The sequence below is a fragment of the Thermobia domestica genome, chromosome 7 (genome assembly GCF_964235325.1).
Source record: "Thermobia domestica chromosome 7, izTheDome1.hap1.1, whole genome shotgun sequence".
In the NCBI taxonomy this organism is placed as follows: Eukaryota; Metazoa; Arthropoda; class Insecta; order Zygentoma; family Lepismatidae; genus Thermobia; species Thermobia domestica.
In genome coordinates, this window is record NC_137460.1 from 281685588 (window position 1) to 281712436 (window position 26849).

The 26849-nt window shown below is 33.7% G+C and overlaps 1 protein-coding gene across 1 annotated transcript; it reads left to right on the forward strand.

The window, feature by feature from the left end:
• Nucleotides 1-1093: 1093 nt before the first annotated feature.
• LOC145690971 (uncharacterized) lies at nt 1094-26849 on the forward strand. Its single transcript, XM_081766444.1, has 2 exons — nt 1094-2451; nt 23316-26849. The coding sequence occupies exons 1-2, from the start codon at nt 2120-2122 to the stop codon at nt 23542-23544; spliced, it is 561 nt and encodes a 186-aa protein (XP_081622570.1). The 5' UTR covers nt 1094-2119; the 3' UTR covers nt 23545-26849.

Sequence of the window (26849 nt, forward strand, 5' to 3'; positions counted from 1 at the left end):
ATAACTTTATTGTGAATCTTTTTTTTTTTAAATCCAAAATTTTGTCGCCTCCTAAACTGAGACGTCCTGTGTTCGAGCACAGAATAGTAGTTACCTAAATACGGGCCTGCATATATGCTGTACGTTATACGTTACACACACACACACACACACAAAACTATATGTGGACAACATATCTATAGGCGTAGGTGTGATCTGAAGAAAAATTTAAAAGAATACGATCATTGTAGCATATCTGTGAAAATATGATTATGATTCACTTTTTAATTTTGCTCGTCATACCTGATAGGCTTAATGGAAAACCTATTACTACTAGCAATCTAAGAAATTACATTTTTTTTTCACCACTAACCGGGTATTGGACACAAAATTTATTCTAACTTAAAATTCTGCAAATCAACATGAAATGTCAGAATTTTTGCAGTACGATTTGTCTCTCCAGAAGTTGTGGGATTAGAAAGTCTACACACAATATCAGCAGTTGGCACTGAACATTTGTCTTCCTTGTCTGAGAACACAAACATGTTGGTGGTACTTATAAGTTTCAGAAAAGTAGAGGTAGAACAATGTTCAAATGTGCCCCCTAATTTTTGTTCATAACTGCCCCAACCGGCATGACCAAGCGGAATTTGGTAATACCCAGATAGTACAAACTATTGTGAAATACAAAGGGCAACATTAGATAAGTAAAGTAATGTACTTGCTTCTGCAATGAATGGCAGATAATATCAAAACACAGGCTTCTGTCAAAAATATTACAAAACTTCACAAAAAGTCCAACTTTCCACCCCACAAATGTAACAAAATACTGCTGTTCATCAACAGTTACACTAAAATGGCAGATAACAGTTGACCGTCACGCAACGCAGTTTTGCCAAACTAAAAATGTTGAAACCACCAGATATGCTATTATTTCTAGCCTGTTATCTTAAATGTTCAAAGGTACCCCTTGTTCAAATGTACCCCCCTCTCCCCTACTTGCTAGAAATCACAGAAGGTTATTCGTTTTATACCCACCCATTTTCGGTTCGGTGCTGCCACCTGGCGTATCATACTTGAATTATGGTCACCTTACAAGGGCAGTGTTTGTCTGACCTGGAATACTAGCAGACACAGTTAAAGATGCTTTTATCATGGAATCTGGAAAGTCCTCAAAACTTTCCCTTCTGTTCTTTGAGATATTTGTTAGAGATTTATGACCCCGTTACCTGAAAATTAACGTTGCTACTTCCCTCTATTGTCCCTTTCTTTTATCTACCATTCATTGTTTTTTTTTTAATGCTGAATTTTGTTGTTTATGAAAGGTTACGGAAGTACGGCAACATTGAAGAGAATGACAGCGCACGTGCTGCTTAAAATCAGCCCTGGGTTGTGTGGGGGGAAATGTGTAGTGTTTGGGGCAAGAGATCTCTTAGTTTGTCTTCAATAGTTACAGTAGGTGCGTCAGTGATGGTAATGACTGTTATCAAATGGCACCGAAAATCAACGTCTTATTCCACAAGACGCTTACACATACACACAAAAGCCACAACCAGTTATTGTTCTCAAGTGAAAAAATTGTGTTAAAATATTAAATTGTTCGCACTAACTATCTTAAGTCGCGGCACAAATCACAATCAAAAGTAGCATTTAAAGCAATAATAGCACGTGTATTAAATAAAATTAGTACCGGTATACGCAACGGGAGATCGACAGTCAATCAAACCGCAATGGCATACAGAAATACATGATTTGCTATTCCCGCTAAAACGATAAAGATGGATGGATACCTTCTGAAACAGGAGAATAGCGGTATGTCAGAGTGAGCTACACTAGCGACAAAAGATCTCACTTGAACGAAATATGAACTAATGAAGTATACATCTGGTTTTTTTTTTTTCATTTTCCTCCGGCTGCTACAAACAAACAAACAATTGCCTAGAGAGCGATCGTGGCTAAGGAAATAAGGATCTGCAGAAGAAGATGATTTTAAATATAAAGTTGCTTTTGTGAACGTTCTTGTAAATTATTTCATTAAGACTGGCAACATAAAATATAAGGGAAGTATAAGAACAGTGTTATATTCTTATTATATTTCATTTCACAATGGCTGGTGAGGCGTCTTTTTAAGTTGGAATTGATGTGCAAAGAAGAAACTGCTTTTGACTTACCTCAAGAAGATCCACTCGAAGGGAAAGGGTGGACATACGAACTGATGACTGACAAGAAAGAGTTAATATTATCCACAACGGAAGGAGAGGAAACAATGGACAAGGATACAGCTATGTGTTCTTTGGATGTGAAACTAAACGTTGATAGGGTGAAATCAGAATTAGCAGTAGAAGATGATCCTGAATTTGAAAGGAACATAGAAACGCCTAGAAAAATAGTAGTTCAGGAGACTTGCGCGTCGTACTCTAATGACTTCCAACAATTAACAACAAAAAGTTTAAATTCACTTCGCCCAGAAAGGTAATGTTCAAATTTTCATATACTAATTGGCTCAGATTGATAATACGGTTACATGCGTTCGGAAAGTTTGTTGGCTAAAAGCAATACTTCACGAGAAATATTTAGATATGTGAGATATCTCGAACGTAAGTTAGTAACCTACAATTAGGAAATTGGAAGGCACAGGTAGATAAGCTGTATACCAAATAAAAATAAGATCGATACGACTAATACAAATCTTATGTAGTTTAGATCTTGATAAACTAATTATTTCTTTATTATTTATCACACACTTCTCACTAATTGTTGCACATATTTAAAATATGGGTGCTCGACAATATTGTTTTATTTATATAGAGACTTATGTAAAATAAGAAATCGTGAGAATGGTATATATCCTAATATTTTGCAAATTTAATCGTGGAATGTATTATATTGGAACAAGAACTATGGACGTTTGTGTTTTAGTTAGAATTTAGCTCAAATGTGTCTAGCCTCATTTTTCCGGAGGGCTTCGAAAGACATTAGTAAAATACAAGAAAAAGAATATTTTTACCATCAATGGATGTTCGTTAATTGTAGAGGTCCATACATCAAACCATTTGATAGCTACACTCATTTCTTTCAAGGAAGTCGACTTTTTACATTCCCAGGAATCATTTCTAGAGTATGGACCTAAATTTCTCAATGTATAATCACTGTAGGGGCTTAGTGAACCTACATGATGTGTGAATTATTGTACAGACAACGCTAACCAGCATGTGCTAGGTGGCCGCTAAAAATAAGATTGCTATGCAGATTAGAGCATTACGCAGAATGTTGGTAAACGAGGATAGCGCAAAATTCTGTATTTAGGATAAACTTACGTGTTGAATGTGTTCTTGTACGTTCCTAAGTATTTTATAGGTAACATCTTGAAATGCTTTCTTTGCTTGTATATTTGTATTCCAAACTAACGCAATATATTAGGGACGTAATTCCTTAGTTATATGAATTCCTTCCTTCCCAAAGGTAGTTCTGGTTTTGTGTCATGATTTGCCACATTGAATGTTGATATTTCATTTCGCTTACAGTGATAACTAGCTACCGTAACACGGGGTTACTTTGCACATTGGGCATTACTTCCCACAAAATACGAAAAGAGATTCAGTCATCTGTTAGTAAAACCCTGAACTGTAAACAGATTGGTGGTAGTTCCTAGTTTTCTCACTGGGTGTCTGTACAGTCATATGGTACTATGTTACTGTGACGCCACATATTCTGTCTCCTTGTATGTGTGGAATGCGGTGAGCGGGTAATTGAATTTTGGTTTCATGGCGACGATCGTGGTAACTATTCTACAACCAACTTTACTGAATAAATAACTTAGTTCTTTTCATTTTTAGTAGTTAAGTTTAACAAATTTGGATTTGTGCTTTTTACAATTTAGAAATTTATAAGAACATCCCTAGGTGGCGAATACAAAGAAAGTTTGAATTCGTTCTATTTCAAGCGCTTTCCAATTCGATTTTTTTTTTTTTTTTTGCGCTGCTCTGAGCCTATCAAAAAAGTATGCATTTGACATCTAGATATTCCTAGTAGAAGTGGCAAGTAGCTCGCGAGTTTTTTTTTTTTTTTTTTTTTAATGAAGAAGGAAGTATTAATGTTTGTACTGACAAACAATGAAAGACATTTTGATTGTAGCTTTAAAGTTGTTTCAAACTTCGTGATCAGAACGGCTCCTACTCTGCGGATGGTATAATTTGAGAACGTTTCATTTCTTTTAGCCGAGTGAAATAAATTGAGATCTTATTTGAACATATAAAGGAAAGTAAGAATATCTCAGATACAAACCATGAAAAATTTCCCAATCATTCTATTTTTAACATCTTTTAAACTTTAACAGTTATTGCCAGTTATTTTGCTTCTAACTGCAGTGAAAGTAATTTGAGATCACGTCTTTCTTATTAGGTGAGTTAAATAAATTTTGTTACTCTGCTTTTAGATTTTAGATAGAAGTGAGAATGGCCATAGATACAAGTCCCGCAGGATTTTGTGGTTTTTTATTTAAGAACAGTTTTGGAATAGAAGATTAAGAATAGATTTATCAATACAAAATAACTATGCAAAGTATCTCTTTTGACACTAGAGAATCTTAATATGTTTTAAAATGTGCCCGACGTCGGTTTCTTCTTTTTGGGTTCCCTTTAAAGGGCGGTTGTCATTATGACTACAAATCGAATTCTAAGTGACGTTACTTTCAATTTTTGTTATGGGGCAGCAATATTTTATCAGATAATGTTCTCGTTGTACTGTTGAAAAGGGTATTTTATAAACGACTTTTCGTTCTTCTATAAATAAATGTAGTACTTCTGTATAGATCATCATTATTATTTAAATTCATTTCAGAACGATGCTAAATCAAATTTTATTGTGGGTTAATGAGATGTACTCATAAAATGCCAGCGAAGCGTTATTTATTTATTTGTAAATTAGCCCTTTTAGAGTCCAGATTAAGAATATCATAAATACGATATTATTAAGTACATCCCGCCTTTCGAACAAAATTTCTTAGTATGACAGAAAACTACATAGAATAAACTGCATTTCATTCTTGAATTTAGGTTTTGCATTAGTAAAGCACGATGATGGTTGAATCCAAGTTTTTATGAGACAAAGATTTAAATTGCTTTAAGAAAAATTATTTTCCACTTTATTATATTTCTTACATGGGAGAATATATTCTATGATCCAATCGAAAGTGCAGGAACGTGAGAGTAAAACTAACCAAGACAGACGAAAAGGTTATGGAGCTAATGGTTTATAGTTTACTTGTGTATTAGTTTTCTGATATATTTTGTGTTTCCACGTATTTTTCTTTTCTTTAATTTGCATTTTTCTCAATTTTTAAGATTTTTTCACACCATTTTAGACTAAATTCCACCAAGATATGAGTTTTCTATCATTTTGTCAGTACTTGTGTGAATTGATAGCTTTTCCCATAGTTCATACTGCCTTTTTGGACAGGTCTATATTTTTTCTCTTAAAGTTGTAAACGCTGAGCTATTCCATATAAAATCAGGAAGTTCAAAGCCTTAAAAATTAGTTAGATTTTATGTTTCAAATGAAATTGACGTTTGTTTGATTTGCACTTGCTGATGGCTCAAAGCTCATAGGATACAGGCTTGGGTGTCGTTTCTAAGCTTGTGCATCACCCTTTACAAGAATTTCCATTAACAAACCTGGATTTCTTTAATTTGTATTATTGTTTTCTTTTGAGATTTTAGCTTGCATTCTCCGTTTTTTGTTGACTACTTACACCTTTATCTCGGGCACTTGCGTAATGCTTTTTCATCCTTGTAAGTGTCTATTTCCTTTGTTTTTTTCTGGTTTGTTATAACTCAGTAGTTTACGAAAATGCATTTTAAAATTTGCATCGTCCCTGAATTTTAAACTCAATTTTTTCTCCTTCGTTTCCTTCTGCTTTTTAACCCTTAAGAGGAAATATGTGTATGTCAGACACCTATGGTTTTTTCTTTGTATTACATTGGCAACACTGATTCACTCAATGTATCGGTTCTCTCAGTACCTTCTTATTATTTAGTTGTATGTCTGTCGCAGTAGTCCATTGTTGGCGTAATGTCTGAGTGAACATTTATCGATGATTTTAGAAAGAGGCACACATTTCCATTATTGTTTATATTTTCGCGTGATTATTGGGCACACATTTCCTGAAGAGAGTTTTGCTTTCAAAAATTTTTGTGGTTTACTTTTATTTACCATGAAATAGAAGCTACTGAGCTCTTGAAACATACTATTTTGTTTGTGTGAGATTTTATGTATTTGCAAAATATAGACCTAGTACCTCGAGAAAGAAATTTAAGAATGAAACTGTAAGTACAGCAGATCCTTATTTCACGGGAAAAATTCCAAAAATGTTGAAAGTACAGAAGTAATTTATATTATTGTCTTCAGTAGATTCTGACTGAGACGCCTAATTTTTTCCTCAAATCAAGAATTACCTACTAAAAGTGAGGACGATACCAATTCTGATACAGTGCCAGGTGTGAGCTCAAGGAGTAACAGAACTGTCAATGTGAGCAGCACTAGTGAAGTTTCATGTGATAACGAAGGCCTTAGATACAGAGGTAAAAACAGGTTTGTTTGGAATTGAAATGAACCTCTAAGAAACCGAAGGGTTCTTCATCAAAACATAGTCAGAGGGATTCCTGGTATAGTCACCCATGTAAGAAATCTGGGAAAAAAATCCTGTCTATCTTATGTAATGATGATATAATTCAGGAGATTTCAATATGAAGTTGGAAGAAAATCGAAACAAATTTGAAGTAAATTAGAGCAAAGTCAAACTAAAGATCTACTGACCTATCTGAAAATAAAGCCCTTATTGCTCTCCTAATATTGTGTTATATTTGTAAATCAGGCAACGAAGACATGTATTCACCATTTTCAAGACACTTTGGGACGACCTCTATTTAAAGCTACCATGTTCGTTAAACGTTTCCAAGCTCTTGGACAAATAGAACATTTGAACAGGGCAGCTACATGTGGACAAATAACATATTTGCGGGGTAGTAATATGTAGAATTATACTAATTTAAAATTTGGCAGTTTTTAAATTTATATTCTATTTTTATTTAGATATTGAAATATTTTCCGAATTTATATTCCAATAAAACCGAATTAATATATGTAATTCTTGTTTATCATATTTTGCTCGAAGTACAAAATATAAAGTTTCATTATTCTACATTACACATACGTTTTTTTAAAAAAGATATTACTTTATACATGTCCGTGTCCCAGAAACACGCATTTCCTGTAAGCGAACAAAAATAACGTTCCCTGTTAAGGGTTAAGATATTTTCTGACTTTAAAAATTACTCTAATAGAATACATTTTACAAAAATGGAGATCCTAAAAGAGCTGGGAGTGAATCAAAAAACTACTCTCTCTTCTTTGTCTTCAGTTAAATATAATGTTACTATTTGGATGAATCCTTCGCGATTAATTCGAATCAGTATTGTCCTAAAATCGATAAGATAAAGCGCAAGTAAAATGAAATTAAAACAAGAAGAAACAGCTGGCAATCAACAAGGATATCATCTTAAAGTTTGTTCTTGGCTTTCTTTACATTTTTCCGAATATCTCTTTTCCATTTTGTCTATTGCCAAACATCTGGAATTACAAACATGTATTATAACGAACATTATCAAAACGGAAGTGATGTTCACCTGTTCCACGTTATTTCGAGAGAAGATAATTTTGTTTATAACAAGTTTTCGTCTTCGTTTATAAAGATTTATAATTTGTGCTGAAGGAATGTATGGTTTTTTCTGCTTTCCTTCTTTTTATCTTCTCCCGATATTCTTTACCATATATTGAGCTAAGTTCTTAAATTAATTTTCTTTCTTACCATTTGATGTTATCCCATGTATCTCCATTAGCTTTTTCTAATAACAATATTGTTCTCGTTTCTACCAGGGTCATAATGAGAAGCTGTGAGGGGCGTAGACATAAAATCATTAATAAGGCCCGCTGACTGTAACATAGGGACGTTATTTCATATGCGTATTTTTTATTAAACAGGCTTATCAACAGTTGTATATGCAGTATTATTACAAACTATCCTCGCAGACCGTTTGAACGCTCAAAATTGTAAATAAGTAAAATGCAGCGAAATGATAACTATTTCATAATAAGTTACTAGGTTTGGAAACACCTGCTCGTAACACAGGTACCGTAGTGAGTCATCAAAATTGCCAGAATTCCATTTTATTAAATTTTATAACTTTTTCGTTTGTATAAAAAAGTTAAATCGATTATTTCTGATTCAGGCCTACACATCAAGGATAACACTGCTACCAACTTGAAATGTACAAAATATAGCTAGTTGACCAAATATTTAAACATGTACAAATTTTGCCCTGTAATCCAAATTGAAAAGTTGAATATAATACAACTCAAAGATATGGTAGTCAAATAGATTGATTATTTGATCTCTGTGGATTCAAACTTCAGAAAAACGATCATATGGCATTTCACTATATTTGACCCAAAAGCCGTTGCTTGTAGGAAGCGCAAACCGTTGACCGCTAAGTTAGTCCGACGGTGATTTGTTCCGACTTTTGGTCTACCATGCAGTAACATGTTAAATCACATTAGGTATTTAATCTTCTAGTATAAGAATTACAGGAACCCTGACCTGTAAACATTTTCATCGTCTCTTTGTTTAATTCCCTTTTCCCTTTTTTTAATTTTAATAGTCGGTATATTTTTTTTCCATTTGTCATCTCTTGGTTAATTTTTACTATGATATGCATTTTCTGTTGATGATTGCTTGTTGCTGCATAACAGGAATTGTTTCAAATATTTCTTAAATGTTCACTTATTTCTCTTTAATCCAATTTTTTATCACTTTTCCATGTCAGCTAACCACTAACATTTAAGGGGACTGGCGTTCTAAGAAATAGTAGCTCCTTCCTCCAGTTTAATTCTTTCAGTTTATGTCTGATAGCTGGACACCGAACATGGCAACACGTATGCCCCGAAATATGACATGCCAGTATATTTCTCCATTTGGAGCAAGAAAGAGTGAATATTTCGCCATCACTTAGAGACGCACTAGATAGATTTGATAAACTACATTCACTTTGAATTCTAAGGTATGAAAATTAATGCAAGCAAAATGAATATTACAATATGCGTCATGCTAAGACAGAAAGCATGGACAGGACAACGAACTTTCAACTTTTAAGAATAGCAAGTCTGCATTTCCCATCTTTTTGTTTTTGGTTTTTCTCTTTCCTTTAAGGAATATACCGCTTTTAGTTTCAATAGCGAACATAGCTTACCATGCTTAACTCCCTGAAAAACAAACTGTAGTTCCAGGCTGCCATTCGAACGAAGATTAATTAGAACGAGTCTTACACGCTGTCGAATTGGGTGCACGATCTAAGGCGTATGCTCAAATCAGCCATAAAACTCCACACTGCCACATATTGCCCCCGGTTCCATTTCACCTTTTAGTTTCTTTACGGTTTATAAATGTTTATGGGTTAACATCTGGCCTAAAAAAAAAAAGATGCATTTCTAGATCAAGGTCAGGCAAATTTAATCCACTATCTTCAGAAGTTACTGTTAAGTCTAAATATATGTAGGATCAATCGAGGATTTCCATTGAGAAAAGCTAAAATATCTAAGCTAGACGCACTTTGAATGTGGTCTTGGCGCACAATGTTGCGTATATCATGGACCGAAAGAAAAAGAAATGAACAAGCACTAAGGGTTGCTAATGAAGGACAACAGATCATGAAAATAATAGGAAAAAGAAGAAACACTGTGCTTTGCCATCTTATTCGGCACTCCGATGTGATCACCATGCTGATAGCGGGAAATGCAATAGAAATACCAGGAAGAAGAATACCAAGGATACAATATATAGACACTTACGAAGAAGAAACGTTATCAAGTTTTAAAACTGATCTCCCACGGTAGAGAAGATTTTCAAAATTTCCATGTTGCCCACCTATCTATGGTTGGGGTGAACAGGATGGAATCGACGATTTAAGGTTTGGTTTCCCTAATTTACTATATTCACACTAGCTCTTTAAGTATAATTAGAACGTTGATTTCATAAATCTACGAAGCCAGTTGTACCTCTTGAAGGAGGTGTACTCACCAATAATGCATTCGGGCAGCGTAAATAAAACTTCGAAAATAATATTCGCAACCTCTCGCATGAATACGTCGGAACTAGGTCGTGTTATTTTTTGAAATAAACCGCGTTCAATTATCGGCTGGTACAAGTTATATTTTGCTCTCAAAACACATTATTTTGTTAATAATAATATGTTTTCTGCATTTCTTGTAGATATCTTAAATTTTATTGGCCAGTGGTTAGTGGAGGTTAGTGATGGTGAAATATCTTTACACTTCTATTTCTTTCTTTTAACTGCGTGGATTATTCCAGTGGCCATGAAATCCTGTTTCCTGTCGTTGTTAGAATTTTGTAAATATATTCGGAAAGTTCATATAGATTTTCGTTTTTTTCCCAAAAGTTTACACATCCTTCTCTCTCTCTGTCACTTGTTTATTGCTTTTATCCCAACTTTGCTACGGCAAATCACGATTTCTTTCGTACCTACATTGTGTCATAAACCGAAGCTGGGGAGAACGGCAGACAAAACATAGATACCGTAAAAATGGAAAAGTGAACAAATGATCAAATTAAGCTCAGGTATTAACAAACTAAAATTATGATGTGCAAATCACAAAACCTGTTTAAACTTTACAGAAAATATGATAATACCAAATATAATTCATACAAATTAAAGAACATCAAAAGGTTACAAATGATAAAGTAGCTTTTACTGTATATATTTACGGCCGTTTTAGCTTAATTTATTTCCCCTTTTATCTTTTATTATTTTCGGTATTTTCGAAATATCTTGTTATTTTATTTTCGGGTTTGTCACACAAAACTGAGATTAGAAACGATTGTTAGGATTAAACAGTGGAGTGCATTGTTCTAAAGTAAACTCATGTTATACTCTTATGAGTGCTCCAATTGTACGGATTGAGCTTCGCAATCTAAATCGCCGTTTGCATATGTGAGATCCAATTTTTTGTTTGTTTATCATCAGTGGCTGTACGATATTTTCATACGCCTCCGTGTAAAATAATTTTTTCAAATATTGTGCAGAAATCAGCAGTGAAGTGACTAGTACATATGTGTTAGCACCCTAACATTCGTTTGTAATCTCAGTTTTGTGACAAATTCTGGCTCCATATCATTGAAAAGAAGGAGTAATTGTGCCTGTTTGAACGATCGCTTATTACTATCTGCAGAGGACTCCAGCGGACCCTTGGGATAATACGACGTGGAACGCCTGAGATTCTATTAACTGCAACGCCTCTGAAGGAGTTGACCGGTCGAAGATTATTGTGATTAACTGAAATCTTAATTTATCAATTGTGCCACACAGTACAGTATTAAAAGAAAATAAAATAAGATAAAAGTGGAAATAAAAAAAGGTAACACGGCCGAAAATATATACAGTAAAAGCTACTTTTTCATTTGTAACTTTTTGATGTTCTTTTAATTTGTGTAAATTACATTCAGTATTATCACATTTTCTGCACAGTTTAACCAGGTTTTATGATTTGCGCCAGAAGATAATTTTAGTTTGTTAATATCTAAGGTTAATTTGATCATTTGCTCACTTTTCAATTTTATACGGTATCTATGTTTTGTCTACCGTTCTATCCAGCTTCGGTTTATAACACAAGGTATGTACGGAAGAAATCGTGATTTGCCGTAGCAAAGCTGGGATAAACGTAACACACAAGTGAGAGAGAGAAAGGATGTGTAAACTTTTGAAAAAACAGCGAAAATCATTATGAACGTTACGATTATATTTACAAGGTTCTAACAACGACAAAAATCACGATTTTGTGGCCACAGGAATAACCCACACAGTTAAAAGAAAAAAATAGAAGTGTAATGATATTTCACCAACACTAGCCTCCACTAAGCACTGGCCATTAAAATTTAAGATATCTACAAGAAAAGCAGAAAACAAATTATTATTAACAAAATAATGTGTTTTGAGAGTAAAATATAGCTTGTACACCTTAGCCGTAAATCTCCATATGGCTGTACCATTTAGAAGTGTCCCCCGCTGTACCAGCCGATACTTGAACGCGTGTTCATGCGAGAGCTTGTAAATATTATTTTCGAAGATTTATTTACGCTGTCAAAATTTACATAACAAAACTAAAAAAAGTCATTCACGCCATGCTTTCTCTGTCTCAGCATGATGCATATAATTATATTAATTTTGTTTGTATTAATTTTCCTCTCTTAGAATTCAACGTGAATGTAGTTTATCAAATCTATCTAGTGCGTCTCTAAGCTATTCGGTTCAAAATCTCTTGTCGTCGCGAATTCTGTCGAGGAATTTGAAACTTAAAATATACAAAACGATAATATTGCCTGTTGTTCTGTATGGCTGCGAAACATGGTCGCTTACTCTGAGGGAAGAACATAGTCTGAAAGTATTTGAGAACAAGATCCTGAGACGAATATTTGGGCCCAAGAGGAACGAGAATGGGGAATGGCGGAAACTTCATAACGAGGAACTACATAATTTATATGGTTTACCCAACATTGTGAGGGTTGTCAAGTGTAGGAGGCTTAGATGGACGGGTCATACAGCTAGAATGGAAGAAAGTAGAGACGCTTTCAAAGTCTTGACTGGAAGACCAATCGGAAAACGACCATTAGGAAGAGCTAGGCGCAGGTGAGAGGACAATATTAAGATGGATCTCGCAGAGATTGGAATAAGAGTAGAAACTGGATGCAGTTAGCTAAGGATAGAAAACAGTAGAGAGCTTTTGTGAACGCGGCATTGAACCTCCGGGTTCCATAGGCCATATATATATATAGAGAGAGAGAGATAGAGAGAGTCTTTATCATTCGCATAGACATTTATAGAAATATTAAGTAATTTTTCGACTTTTGGAATATCGCTTAATTTTACAGGAAAATGAATATTTTTTAGTATGGATTCTAAGTTTGACAATAGTTCATCATCTTTTGGTACTCGTTCAGGATGTGAATTTGTAGGATATAAGGCACTGTATAATGAGTATAAGAAGCATTTTTCGTCTTCATTTTTACATTAATTACTGCCTTTTTGTTTGAATCTGTTTAGGTAATGTATGATGATCCTCTGTTTGGTATATATTTAACGATTGCTAGTTCAAAAAAGTTAATGCTTATAAGAGCCCAGCCAGAACTTCAAGCTTGAAACTCATCTATTCTTGTTCTTAATGCTTGTTTCATATTAGTTAGTGGTTCCTTTACATTGGTTGATTGATATATTACTCGGTTTTCAGTATTAAAATAAAACTCTTGCATTTCTTTTCCTTTCTTATATTCAGAACAAACATAGATTAATTTTCAATGAGCCATGTTTTTGTAAGCTGAGTTGTATTCTGTTTAATATAGCTTTAGATGTTTTAATATTATGTTCTAATGGATCTTCTGGTTTGTATTGTGTTGTGAATCTCTATGTTTCTAATTTTTATTTAAATGTAGTATTTTGACGTTTTACATCGATTGGTGTTGATTCAGATTTGATTTTTGGTTCTCCAAATGCTTCTTTTTTAAATGGAAGCAGTTTTAAAACTCTCTTCCTACCTAATATCTTAGGTTTTTGTTTTTCCAATATGTTTTTTTTAAATGGGAAAGTTTTGCTAAAGTTTAATCTGTTTTGTTCATCTTCATATTCTTTAATACGGTCTATGAGTTCTGTTTTTCCTTAATCGGGAATAATTTTGATCCCGTTTCCTTTACATAAGTTTTTTTTTTAATTTCACTACTGTGCGTTTAATTAAATTCATAATTACCCTTTTGTTTTTATTATACCAAAAATAATTTTTAATCATTTTCGTTATCTAATACAACAGCTAATATTCATGTGACGTAGGAAATCTCGATGTCTATTAGCATATTGTGTTAGAACATGGCCTTTATGGGAATAACCCATGAAAGTTACTAATGATCTAATGAAAACTAATTCATTTTTATTATTATTTTTTCAAATCTACCTCACCTATCATTTGTAGGCTCAAGTTCTTTGACACTATCATTTGTGGGCTAAAGTATTTTGTCGCTATCCCAATTTGATTCTGGTGTATATCTTTCTAATACTCCATTCTCTTTTTCTTTTAATAGCATTTCTTGTTCTTTTAATATTTGTTTTTCTAGTAGTGCTGTTATGAGTTGGAGATCTTGATGAATAAGGTTAAGTTTATTCTGTATCCATTCATACTGCTTATCCATATTTATTAAATACAGAAATGAACAAAAATGAATACCTACTTTCTTATTATTATAAAAAAGGAGGTTATGGAAAGGAAAACTATCCCCCAACTTAAGCAATAATGTAGAGAGAACGGAGTACATGGTTATTCAAAGCTTAGAAAAGCAGAAATAATAGCCTTAATCAACGAGCACAGAAATAAGTCTCTAGCAACAACTGCTGCAAATTCACAACAACCAAGTAAACAAGATAAAACAATGATGAATAAAGATGAGCTTATAAAAGACACGATTCAAAGGTTAAACCCTGAGCATATTGTAAACTACTTTCAGAATCCGCTTTGTAGAAATATAGTTATAAATGCACTTAGTAGTCGAAAATGCAAAGAATGGAAACAAATTTTAGAAATAAAGAACTTACCCGATAACTTTCTACATATCTTCAAGAACAAGATACATTGGTGTTCAGTTACATCAACCCATAAACTGTCACTTTCTTTTATAGAACGTTATGAAGAACACATCAATTGGGTCAGATTATCAAACAGGAGAGACTTAGTTAGATACGAAAACATTATTAATAAGTATAGTGATAAACTTTTCTAAGACAACTTGTGTGAGCGAAGGTATGGTTCATGTTGTCATCATCATTTAAAACCAGATTTCGTACGAAACCACAAAGAACATAAAAGATGACATATTCATTGGGAAGACTACACGTATGAATACGCTCAACAAATGAGTGAAAATTATGTTAATGAATTTAAAGAAAAAGTTGATTGGCTCGTGTTTGGTGAAGAAAATGACTGGAAAAATATTCGCAAAAACAAGCTATTGAGGTTTGCACACACTTCCAAGAATATTTACTTTGGAGCATACTCTCTTGCAAAACAGATTTGCTTAAACTTACATTCCTAAAAACCTTTAAAGACAAACTCTGTTGGGATATAGTTTCTAAAAATTGTCGCATCTCAGGAAAAGAACTAACAGCCTTCTTGAGAGAATTTGATTCTCTTATCGATTTGCACGATATTACACCACTGCTAGATGAAGCACGTGTGAGAAATAACAAAATAAAGTTTACTGGTCAAATGTTAGTTTACACGATAAAAGCGAAAAATTCGTTCTCGAGTTCGAAAGCAAAGGTTTAGAGTAAAAACAGCATAATACGCACTTGTTGCGATAGGAAGTTCTCAGAAAACTTTCTAATGAAAATCACAGGTAAGATCGATACGTTTAAATTCTTAAAAGTAAATAAGCATGTCATGAGTCCCTCAGAAACAAACTAGTGCTACTCTGAACAGGTTTACATTTAATAGAGAACTCAGAAGAATGCTCAATATGCAAAGAAACAAAAACTGAATTATGTAAAATGACGTGTTCTGTGTTGAATATATGCTTACCTAGTTAAGAATTAATAACACTTGTCCTTTCTGTAGAACAGTTATTATACATAACAACAACAACAATGAATATCCTGAAGAAAATCCTGATTTTGATAATCCGTTTTATTTTCTGTGGAAGATTGGAAATAATAACATCGAATATTGATGTTAAGTTTTTATGAAATGATAATCATAAAAGTTATATCGAAAGTTTTTACATAGGACTCGATGTTAAACGATAATAGAAACAACCATTTTTTAAATTTCTTTAAGCAAATCTTCTTCTGATAGGGACGTCCAAAACTCATTACCCTTACCTTTACGAATATCTAATTCTTTTTGCACTAGGTTGAATAACTTAATACTGTTAGGATCTCGAAACTTTTCGTATATTATCTCATGATCTGGATATTTTTCTTCTGCCTCATTAAGAGGCTTATATAGACTTCTCTTTTGGCATCTGATAGCATAATAAGGGATAGGATAATTAAGTTTGTTCTTCTTGTATATGATTAGGCAATTATCTTTTGAATCATCGTCTGTATATGGTGCTGCTCTTTTTTTAAGCCCTTGTTCTTAAGACTTATCTTTTCCGTCTGTATTTCTATATCCTGCATTCGTGTTTGGAGTAATTCGTTGTTAACTCTATATTGCTTAAAGTCTTGGATGAAATAGTCTTCGATAATATCATAACACTTATTGTAAAAATCTTTAGATAACAAAAAGGCAACAGCTAGAAATATTTCTTGTATACATAAGTTCCACATATGATTAAGGTTGCTTCTTTGTCTCCTCCTTTTATTAGGTATAAGGAAGAGCAATTCCTATAATTAGAGGAGTTGGTTAATTCTAGCTCATAGTATCTTATTAACTCTTGTGACTTTATTTTTTAACCAATTATCTAACCTCTTACCAGCATCTTGACACAACTTAGTAGCAATGAAAAATCTTGTACTCTTATCCACAATCAATTTAAAATCTCCAAAAATAGCACACCAATAATTGTCTTTAATCTGTTCGTAACAAATAACGTTTAAACTATCCATAGTACTCGTATTTATTGTTTAGAAAATATTTTTTAACATTATTTCGTTACCAGCTAGTTTTACTGTATAAGGTGAGTTTTTGAAGTGGCCCGAATTTGGTCCACTTAGTTTGTTATTGTAATATTCTAATATTTCATTTGAACCTTTATTTTCTAACTTTTTAAAAAAATCTACTACCTCCCATTGCACACAATTTAGTAGCATTGAAGTAACCTGTGTTCTTATCTATAACCAGTTTAAAATCACCAAAGATACCATACCAATATCTTTAGTCTGTTCGTAACATATCTCATTCAAACATTGATCCATACTAACCTATTATGGTTATTATTCCATAAAAATAATATTTAAATTTATACTACAACATTACTTTTATCTATCCAGCTATTATGTGAATCATCAAATACTAACCATTTAACGTATGCTTTGTCACCTTTCTTTCTCAGCACCTCCACTAAGTATTCATCTTTATGTTTCGTCTTTAATAGTTCTGGTTCGTAAAATCTACCTTGCACATCCTCTTTTTCTAAAGCTTGAATTCTATACGTAGGTGCATTAGATGGTATAACTTCGCTAATAACAAATACTTCTGTTGACCAATTAGGTGTATATCCTTTTTCAAATAACCCTTTCGATTTACTTATTTGCTTATTCTTTTTATTCACTTCTATAGGCTTTAAACCAATGGTTCTATGCATACGATTATTATACTTGTTAAATAGTGTTGGTAATATTTCTATCCATTTATAATCTCCTTGTGTTGTAAATTTTTCCACATGTTTTGTTTAAGAGTTCTATTGAATCTCTCAACAACAGAAGCTTTCTTGCCCCTATGGGTTGAGTAATGATTAATCTTATTTTCCTCCATCACCTTCTTAAATTCTTTATTGTAAAACTCTTTGCCTTGATCAGTTTGTAAGTTACTAGGTTTTCCCGTTCTTAATATGGATTCAAATGCTTCTGTAACATTTTTACCGCTCTTATCTTTAACAGGAACAGCAAAAGCATATTTCGAAAACACATCTATAATCGTTAGCAAATACTTATAGCCTTTGTTTAACTTGGAGATACCTTTTAACATGCCACTATGCATTTCCACAAGATCTGCTTGCCATAAATCATCGATACCTTTAACAATAACATTTAACCTAGGATAATTCTTACCGGAACGTTTGTGAATTTCTTCTATAATTTCTTCTCTAATACCTTTACCTTGTTCTAGTCAATCTTTCTTTTTAACGAATTACGATTTAGTAACACCACATACTGAACCAATACCTTTCTTACTATATCTTCCATTCTGGTTTTTCTATTCTAATAGTGTTTTTCTTCGTATCTGTTGATTTCTTACACTTAACGCAATACATCCTGTTTATTATATAGAAATTTAAAATTCATAATTACCTAATACTACCCTTCTAACATTATCCTTACCACTTGATTCGTTTTCGTATTCATCTTCATCCTCTCTTTCTACATACATAATAAGCATTAAGGATTTGCCTTGTTTCAAATCAGAATTTTTGGATGGTCTAATTGTTAACTAATCATTTATATTAAAGTGTAATGGAAAACTTTCAAATAGAATGTCATTTAAAAATGTGTCTATAAGTTATGAATTGAAACTTGATTCTGTATGCATTAACTACTTCTATAAAGAAATTTGTAGGCAGCAGCTAAATTATATACAAAAATGACTGGTTTCTCAACATCATCTTTTGCCAATCAACATGGTAATTCTACAGTTTCTTTTTGTGTAAACTTTGCTTATTCAAGCTGCTCTAATGTTACAAAATCTTGTTTATCGATAGCATTAGATACATTAACCAATCTTTTATTCTTAAAATCAACCCAGGATGTTTAATTTGACGTAAAAACTTCTTTATTACTTTTAATGTTAGATGTAAGTTTTAGATGTAAGTATTTTATGATTTTAAATGTCATTAAAGCCTATGCGCAAAGCACCTTGCTCAATCTCACCCTACTCAATCTGAGCTGGTCAAAGATATTTTCAAAATGGGTTGGCCTAGAGTTTGGCCCAGGAGTTAGGTTATTACACTACTGTCCTTTACCCAAAGAAAGGGTGTTACTTCGAAAGGGTGTTGTGATAAAGACACATCCTACTTAGGTTCTGTTCGATTTTCTTCATTATCCAGTAGCTGACACCCTTTTCCTATCTTTTCTTTGCATAGTATCTCATAACTCAATTCATCCTTATATAGGGTTAAAAGAATTTGTTTTCATTTCCGTAACTTCAGTATGTTTATTTACATTGCTGTAGGATGTAATATTGAGGTCTCAAATATTCAATAATAATAATAATAATAATAATAATAATAATAATATAGGTAACAATTTCCGTATGAGGACACATTGTATTAAAATCTGTAAAATCGCCCGTAGCGTTAGCCAGAAGTTACAAAATAGTCGGGATTAGAGAGAAGTGTCAGGATCAACAGGACATACCCTCACAAACGTCCCTACAACTAGCTAAATGTTATAACGGAAAGTTTCGAGGGAAATTTCGTTTAGAAAGTATGGATTCTGAACTCACAAGAGCCGTAAGAAAATTTGTTTTCAAGTAATGGTTATGCCGGCTAAGATACAGAACACGTCGATGATGAGAATGAAAGAAATATTGAAATAAAGATAGTACGAGGAAGCAGAACACGGAGGAAACCTATAAACCCGTTGTTTGTTCAGCACAATGCATACTAGGCGGGAGCTAGGTGGAACAGGTTGTACCATTAAATTTACAACACTTGAATAATAATAATAATAATAATAATAATGCTATTAAAAGTTTATAGTTGCACTAACATTCGGCAAAACATACTTAAACGTAGGGGTTTCGAGGAAGGGGTACAGCTACTCTAATTTAAACGAAAGCTTTCTGCTAATATTTCGTGTAGAAAATATTCTACTTTACGTTTCCAGGAAAATAACTGTAATAGAAAGACCTGAATATAATTGACACTAAAGCTTTAATAAACTAACGTGTGGAATTTGCAGATGTAATTATAAAAGCCTTGCTACAAAAATATATACACAGACCATAAATCAGTGAACTCTGAAGTACAAAGTAGCAAAATAATATATAAGATTCAGTCTGCATAGCAATTGTTGCTTAAAGCGTGGCACATACTATTTCTAGAATTGAGATAAGACGAGAAATGTTTACGATACTTTTCGTCTCGTCTCGATTCTCATCTCCAAAGTATGACGATAGAGTGAGTTAGCCTTGTCCCGTCTGGAATTAAAATGTTAAGTCTCATCCCGATTTTGTTTGGTTTGTTTTTAGAATCGAGATGAGAAATTCGTCTTTTCGTGCGCAACGTTACACAAAACCAATTTTTTTTTATTTCTGCTTGTAATGGTATGACCTGAGCGATAACAAATTTTTAATTTTTAAATATTTTTCCGGATAATATTTATTATCCCTAGTATTATTCCTGAAAATTTGATAGTTGAAGTGTTGAAACAAACGAGTATTTATTTATTTATGTATTTGTGACTTCTTTTACCTGCGGAAGTTAAGGATCTGCAGCCTTCTCCGAGCACTTAACCACGTGCATACATTATATATATTTAAAAAAACACCAACATAGAAAATATTAACAATTACAAAAGAAAAGTATTGAACCATATAAGAAAACAATATACTACTTAATTTTAAAAAAAATGGTTAAGCACTTCAAAAAACAAAAATTGAAAAATAATATTCAATAGGGGAAACAAAAATAACATGGAGAAACCAAAAGTTGCATATTGCATATAGCAGTACTAGAGGTATGAATAAGCTGTACAAATTAACATAGGTTACCTATTGGTTGTGTGTCCATATGTGGGTTATTAATAATCTGGTAAAACGAAGATCCCTCATGGGCTACCAGTGTCCTTATCTTTACTTAAGAGAAGGGAATATATCGATTTTTTTTTTTAATTTGGCGACTGTGGAAACCTTGTGTATTGATTGAGGTAAACTGTTCCAGAGGCGTGTAATACTTACTGTGAAGGATTTTGAGTATGAATCAGAATTGTGACTGGGGATGGAGAGCAAGAAATTATCTTGTGATCTTGTGCTTCTAGTATGAAAATCTCATAAATATAAAAATCTACGGGCTAGATACGATGGTTCTGACGTAGTAAGTATTTTGTACAATAGGGTAAGATTATATAAATTTCTTCTTCCGACTAACGCCAGCCATGACAGTTTTTTATAAAAAGATGTGAGGTGTTCCCTGTAAGTTATATTGAAAATAAATCTATTGGAGGCATTTTGCACTCTTCGCAAGTGCTTTGATTGATTTTCTGTTAGATCAGAATAGACTGAGTCGCAGTAGTCAAGATGTAGGAACACCAGTATCTTGACAAATTTGATCTTCTAAGATATTGGTAAAAAATATCCTTAGTCGATTTAACGTATGTAGGGCACCAAATGCTCTCTAACAAACTCCTTTTTTTTGATCTGGCCAGGAGAGATTTTGATTTATTACGACTCCAAAATTTTTGGCAGCCGTAGAAAATGGAATAACAGTATTGGACAATATTATATTTGGGAGCTGATAGATATTAATAGAAGAAAGAATTCTTGGGGAGCCAATTAAGATGCACTGCGATTTTGGTGCATTTAATTTTAACCCATGAGCCGTAGACCAGTCTCTGATTTTGTTTAACTCAGTATTTATTTTCTCAATCGCATTTTTAATATCTTGTTGGGGAAAAGAAGCATATAACTGAAAATCATCAGCGTTAATATGGTATTTACAATAGGTGAGACTTTTAGGGAGATCATTAATGTAAAGGGCAAAGAGGAGGGGACCTAGTACGCTACCCTGCGGCACTCCACTGTTGATACAATGCCATGTCGATATGTGATCCTGATTGATCACTACTCTTTGTTTACGTTCGTGAAGGTAAGAATGAAACCATTTAACCACTGATTCAGAAAAATTAAACAATAATGATAATTTCTGAAGTAATATATCAAAATCAAAGGTTTGAAATGCCTACTATAGTCAAGTAGAGTAAGGAGCGTCAGTTTTCTGTTATAAATAGCCAATCTTATATCCTCCGTTATGTTTACTAGTACAGTTCATGTGCTATGATTACTTCGAAAACCAGATTGAAATGTATCCAATAAATTATTTGTTGTTAAGTATTCCCGAATTTGACCATTTACAATATATTCAAAAAATTTTGAAAGCTCGGGAAGGAAACTGATAGGACGATAGTCTGCAATATTATCAGCGTTGTTCTTTTTTGGAAGTGGGGGGACCTTAGCGAGTTTCCATACTGTGAGAAAAGTACCTGTGGCAAGAGAGTAATTAAAAATGTCAGTGATAGGGATTAAGTACATGCAGTAAGATTTTCCTGATCATGGTTATTGAAATATCATCTGTACCAGTGACTTTATATTTAATTCTTTGGATCGCTTTTAATACATGTGCAGGCTGTACGTGAGAAGAGGAGAACAGAGAGTTAATTTTCGAAGCTACAATATTATTCATTGTTTGCAGTTTCATGGAGGCTGGTACCATACAGGTTTGACAGAAAAATGTGTTCAATTCGTCTGGCGTATAGTTAACATCGTTCTTGGCTATGTTTCTCCCAATACTTTAGCCATTTCCAAAGAACTGCTCCATTATTTTGGAATTCAAGTATTTAATAGGCAAAGCGCCGTTTTGCCTTCGTTACTTCTTGAGTGCAACGGTTTCTTAACATCCTATTGTTTTCAAATTTCGTATTAGGATTTATTGTGCTATCACTGGAAGGATCGCTATTTTAAACATGTCTCCTGTATGCTCTATAAGCTTTATCTGTCCGAGCCATTAACGAACGTAATACATCGGTTTAGCATGGTGATAGTTGTTGCGAAACACGTTTCTTAACTACAGGGGCGTGTCTATCATAGAAATTTATTATTAAAGAATTATTAAAGAAGTATTCAAATATTTGAATGAAATAAAGCGTGTGTTATCGCTGGTCTATCGCCATCAACATTCCTAAAGTAAAAAAAAAAAAGAAAAAAGAAAAAATGCTCGACGTGTATTCGATCGAAAAAGTTCCAGATTACTCGCCAATCGCCTAGACCACTGAACTACAATCACTACGCTTTAAATGATTCGTCTTTAGTCTGGTTACTTTAAGTTTCTCTGCCTCACCTTGGAAATTGTATATATTTTTTTTCTTCGTTTCAAAATGTCTCATATACGAAATTCCTCTTATGATGATATAAGTGAATGATTTTCGATAGAGTTTATTTTAATAAGTTCAGTTGTTCTTAAACCTTTGCTACCCAAATTTGTTTTTTCTCCACATGAAACTACAGATAAGACAGATTTAATTCTCGTACTGTGCATTTGTTTCAAAGCAGCCACGGTTAAAGACTTATGACAGCCACGGTATAAACGATGGCTCAATTTGATATATTGAAACAAGCTACAGCCTCTTATTTTGAGAATAGAAAGATATGGAAACTACTCAGTGTTTCATATTTGTACAATATTTCATGTAATAAAAAAATTGAGTGTAATTTTATCATGAAATAAAGAGAATGATTATTTTCTTGTTGCTACTTAATCATTATCTCCATTCACATTTCCTTATTTGTTGAATTTGTTACAGGCGCGATAACGTATTACCATTCCACGGAGAAGACGACTCGTGTATTACTTTAAAGGAAACCATTTTTCATTCACATGAGGAATCTAATACTTCGATGCAGATTGGCAAGGGGTTTCATCCATCATTTTTGTCAAGGCATATTCTAGCTCAGGAAAGTAAAAGCGTAATACCTACCGAAAGAGTGAAAAACACTTTAGTCAAAGTACAACTTTGTCAAGCAATAGCTTAGTGCACACAGGTCAAAAATCCCGCAAATGCGGAGTATGTGGAATGGAATTTAGTGTATGTTCATGTTTGGCTACGCACATGTTAAATCGTACAGGAGCAAGGTTACACACATACCAAGAGTGTGGTAAGTCATTTACTCGACGTTCATATTTGGCTAGACACATGTTAATCCACACAGGAGATAAACCTCACGCGTGCCAAGAGTGTGGTAAGGGCTTTAAACGACGTTCTGATTTGGCTGCACACACGTTAATCCACACGGGAGAAAAACCTCATACGTGCCAAGAGTGTGGTAAGGCATTTAAACAACGTTCCCATTTGTCTTCACACCTGTCGCTCCACACAAGAGAAAAACCTCATACGTGCCAAGAGTGTGGTAAGGGATTTAGTGTACGTTCACATTTGGCTACACACATGTTAATCCACACAGAAGAAAAACCTTACACATGCAACGAGTGTGGTAAGGTATTTAATCAACGTTCAGCTTTGGTTAGACACTCGTTAATCCACACAGGACAAAAAACACACACGTGCCAAGAGTGTGGTAAGGGATTTAATCGACGTTCCAATTTGTCTTCACACCTGTCAATCCACACAGGAGAAAAACCTCACACGTGCCAAGAGTGTGGTAAGATTTAGTGTACGTTCACATTTGGCTACACACATGTCAATCCACACAGTAGTAAAGCATCACACGCGTGCCAAGAGTATGGTGAGGGATTTAAACATCGTGCAACTTTGGTTACACTCGTTAATTCATAAAAGATATAAAGCTCACACTTGCCAAAGTGTGGTTAAGTATTTGAATGAAATTCAGAGTTGGCTACACACCTGTTAAGCCACACAGGAGAAAAACCTTACACAGGCAATGGGTGTGGTAAAGCATTTAATCGACGTTCCAGTTTGGCTTCAAAAATGTCAATCCACACAGTAGTAAAGCATCATACGTGCCAAGAGTGTGCTGAGGGATTTAAACATCGTGCAACTTTGGTTACACACGTTAATTCACAAAAGATATAAAGCTCACACTTGCCAAAGTGTGGTTAAGTATTTAAATGAAATTCAGTTTTCTACACTCATGTTAATCCACATCCGATCCAAAATCTCACACGTGCCAAAACCCTGGAATGGAATTTATTCAACGTTCATACGTGTTAAGCCAAATAGGACGTAAATCTCTCAGATGGAAAATGATGAAAATGATTTAGTCTACGTTGAATGCTTGCAAGGCATTTCAGTACACAAGTGACAAATCAAAGAGATGCATAGAACGTAGCCTCCTATTTACTCAAAGTTCACATTGAGAAAGTTAATTGTTAATCCACACAAGACAAGAGTCTCACACGCGCGGAGTGTAGAAATACATTTACTGACAGTTCTTATTTGGCAAATCGTATGGTAAAACACATAGTTCAATAACGACAGATATGCGAAGGAAGTTCAATAGGATTTAGTTTAGAATCAGCTTGGCAAGACACGTAAATATACATGGCATATAGAAAAGAATTTGCCGCTCTCACAAGTTAACTTTTGGCAGAAATATTATGTGCACGATAAATACACTGCTAAAGAGCACTACAAAAGAATTAAATATTAAAGGAGTCAGACCACATTAAGCCCTTGAAATGTAACTGCCCTTTGGCATGGAATGTAAGTTGTGAAGGACAAATTGTTAAGTCCGTATTTTGGGGGCAGATGTTAGAGGAAATTGGTTCCGCATCTACTCCACGAATAGCTCTTCTGCTTTGCCGCCACAGCGATTGCTGGATAGTGTAAAGGTGGCTGACGCCGACGAAGATTCAAATGACGATTTTGCAAAGGAACATTTATCTAGAGATAAAAATTTTATATATAGTCCATGAGAGTTCTTGTATGTAAGGGAGTTGAGGGCAACAAGTTTCAGCGACATCCATAGTGAGGGCGCACTTTCCTCATCAGCTACAAGTGTTGATCCAGCGGAAAAACATGTCAATTCCAACACTAGAACTTTCTGGACCATCTGCATTTTAGCTGCATCTTGCTTGTCGATACATGGTTGCGCAGTTCCATTTTCACCGCAAATATTTATATTTCCCGTTTTTACAACATTCTTTTATGCTCTTTGAGAGACAATTTTATGCAATTTGAAGATAAGAAGCGATCATAAACTCAAGTCTTTGTCCCTTCCACATGGGTTAAACTGATCAGATAAACTTTACGTTAAAATTGTATTAAGGTTGTATGTGCCGAAAGATGACTGACTAATATTGAAAACGATTGCATTCCAGTTGTTGTCGTCTTTGATTTCAAATCGAGATTAATAGCATTTTTATCCAAAGTGTTAATGACTTTACCGGAATTCGTGGTGTTTGTGCGAAAAGAGGGTCTGTACCAAAATTTCGACGCAAATATCTTCTACTCTTTTTCGCCCACAGTCGCTTCTCAAGCGCGGGATGATGATATAAGATGAATGTGCATGTGGGTTGATAAAAATGAAGTTCGAAGCTATGTTTCGCATTCCTTACTTATTCTCTTGTATACTTAGAAGTTTTTGAGTATACTGACTTAACAACTTTTCAATCGTTTTATAAGAAAAGTTGTTAAATCAGGTTTTAAATTTTATTCAAAAACGTTCTGTTTACCTTTTAAAAATCTGGTACTGTAAGACAACGTCACACCTGTCAAAACGAACCAGCATACAAAGTTTTACACTATTGTATTAATATATCGGTATTTCAACACATTTCTATAAATTTTAAAGCGTGATCCTGTAAAATCAAGCAATAATGAGTTAGCAACTTCTGATTTGAGTGCTTCATATAGTTCGCGTTCAAGCTTGGCAAGACAAATTTAAATATACACAAGTGGAAAACTTCACATATACGAAGAGTTTGGAACACTACTTAGTCTATACTCAAGTTTGGAAGGATATTTTAATACACATATGAAACTCTCACACATATGACAACACACAGGCGAAAAGAAGATTTATATGGAGCTCACGTTTTACAATGCACAGGAGAAAACATACTATTAAATACTAAGGAAAAAACTAAAGCGTTCTACGTGTGTAGAAAGGGCTTAATTAAAGTTTCTATTTCCCAACAGATATATTAATACAGATGGGGAGTAACTGCTCAGTCAAGACTATGAAGAACGGTATAATCGAAGTTCAATTTTGATGAAACATGCTATCTCATACGGGTGAAAGATGGTTGTGCATAATTGTGAAAAGCATTTACATGAAGTCCATATTTTGTTAGTGGAAAGACATTGTAAGATATGTGAAACTAATTATTAAAAAATCATGTTTGTACATAAAAAGTA

What these genes read in the sequence shown, in the direction of transcription:
- LOC145690971 (XM_081766444.1), top strand. Translation starts at nt 2,120, where the DNA reads ATGTGCAAAGAAGAAACTGCTTTTGACTTACCTCAAGAAGATCCACTC. An exon ending in AATTCACTTCGCCCAGAAAG is followed by an intron (nt 2,452 to 23,315) that starts GTAATGTTCAAA and finishes AATTTGTTACAG; the next exon opens with GCGCGATAACGTATTACCAT.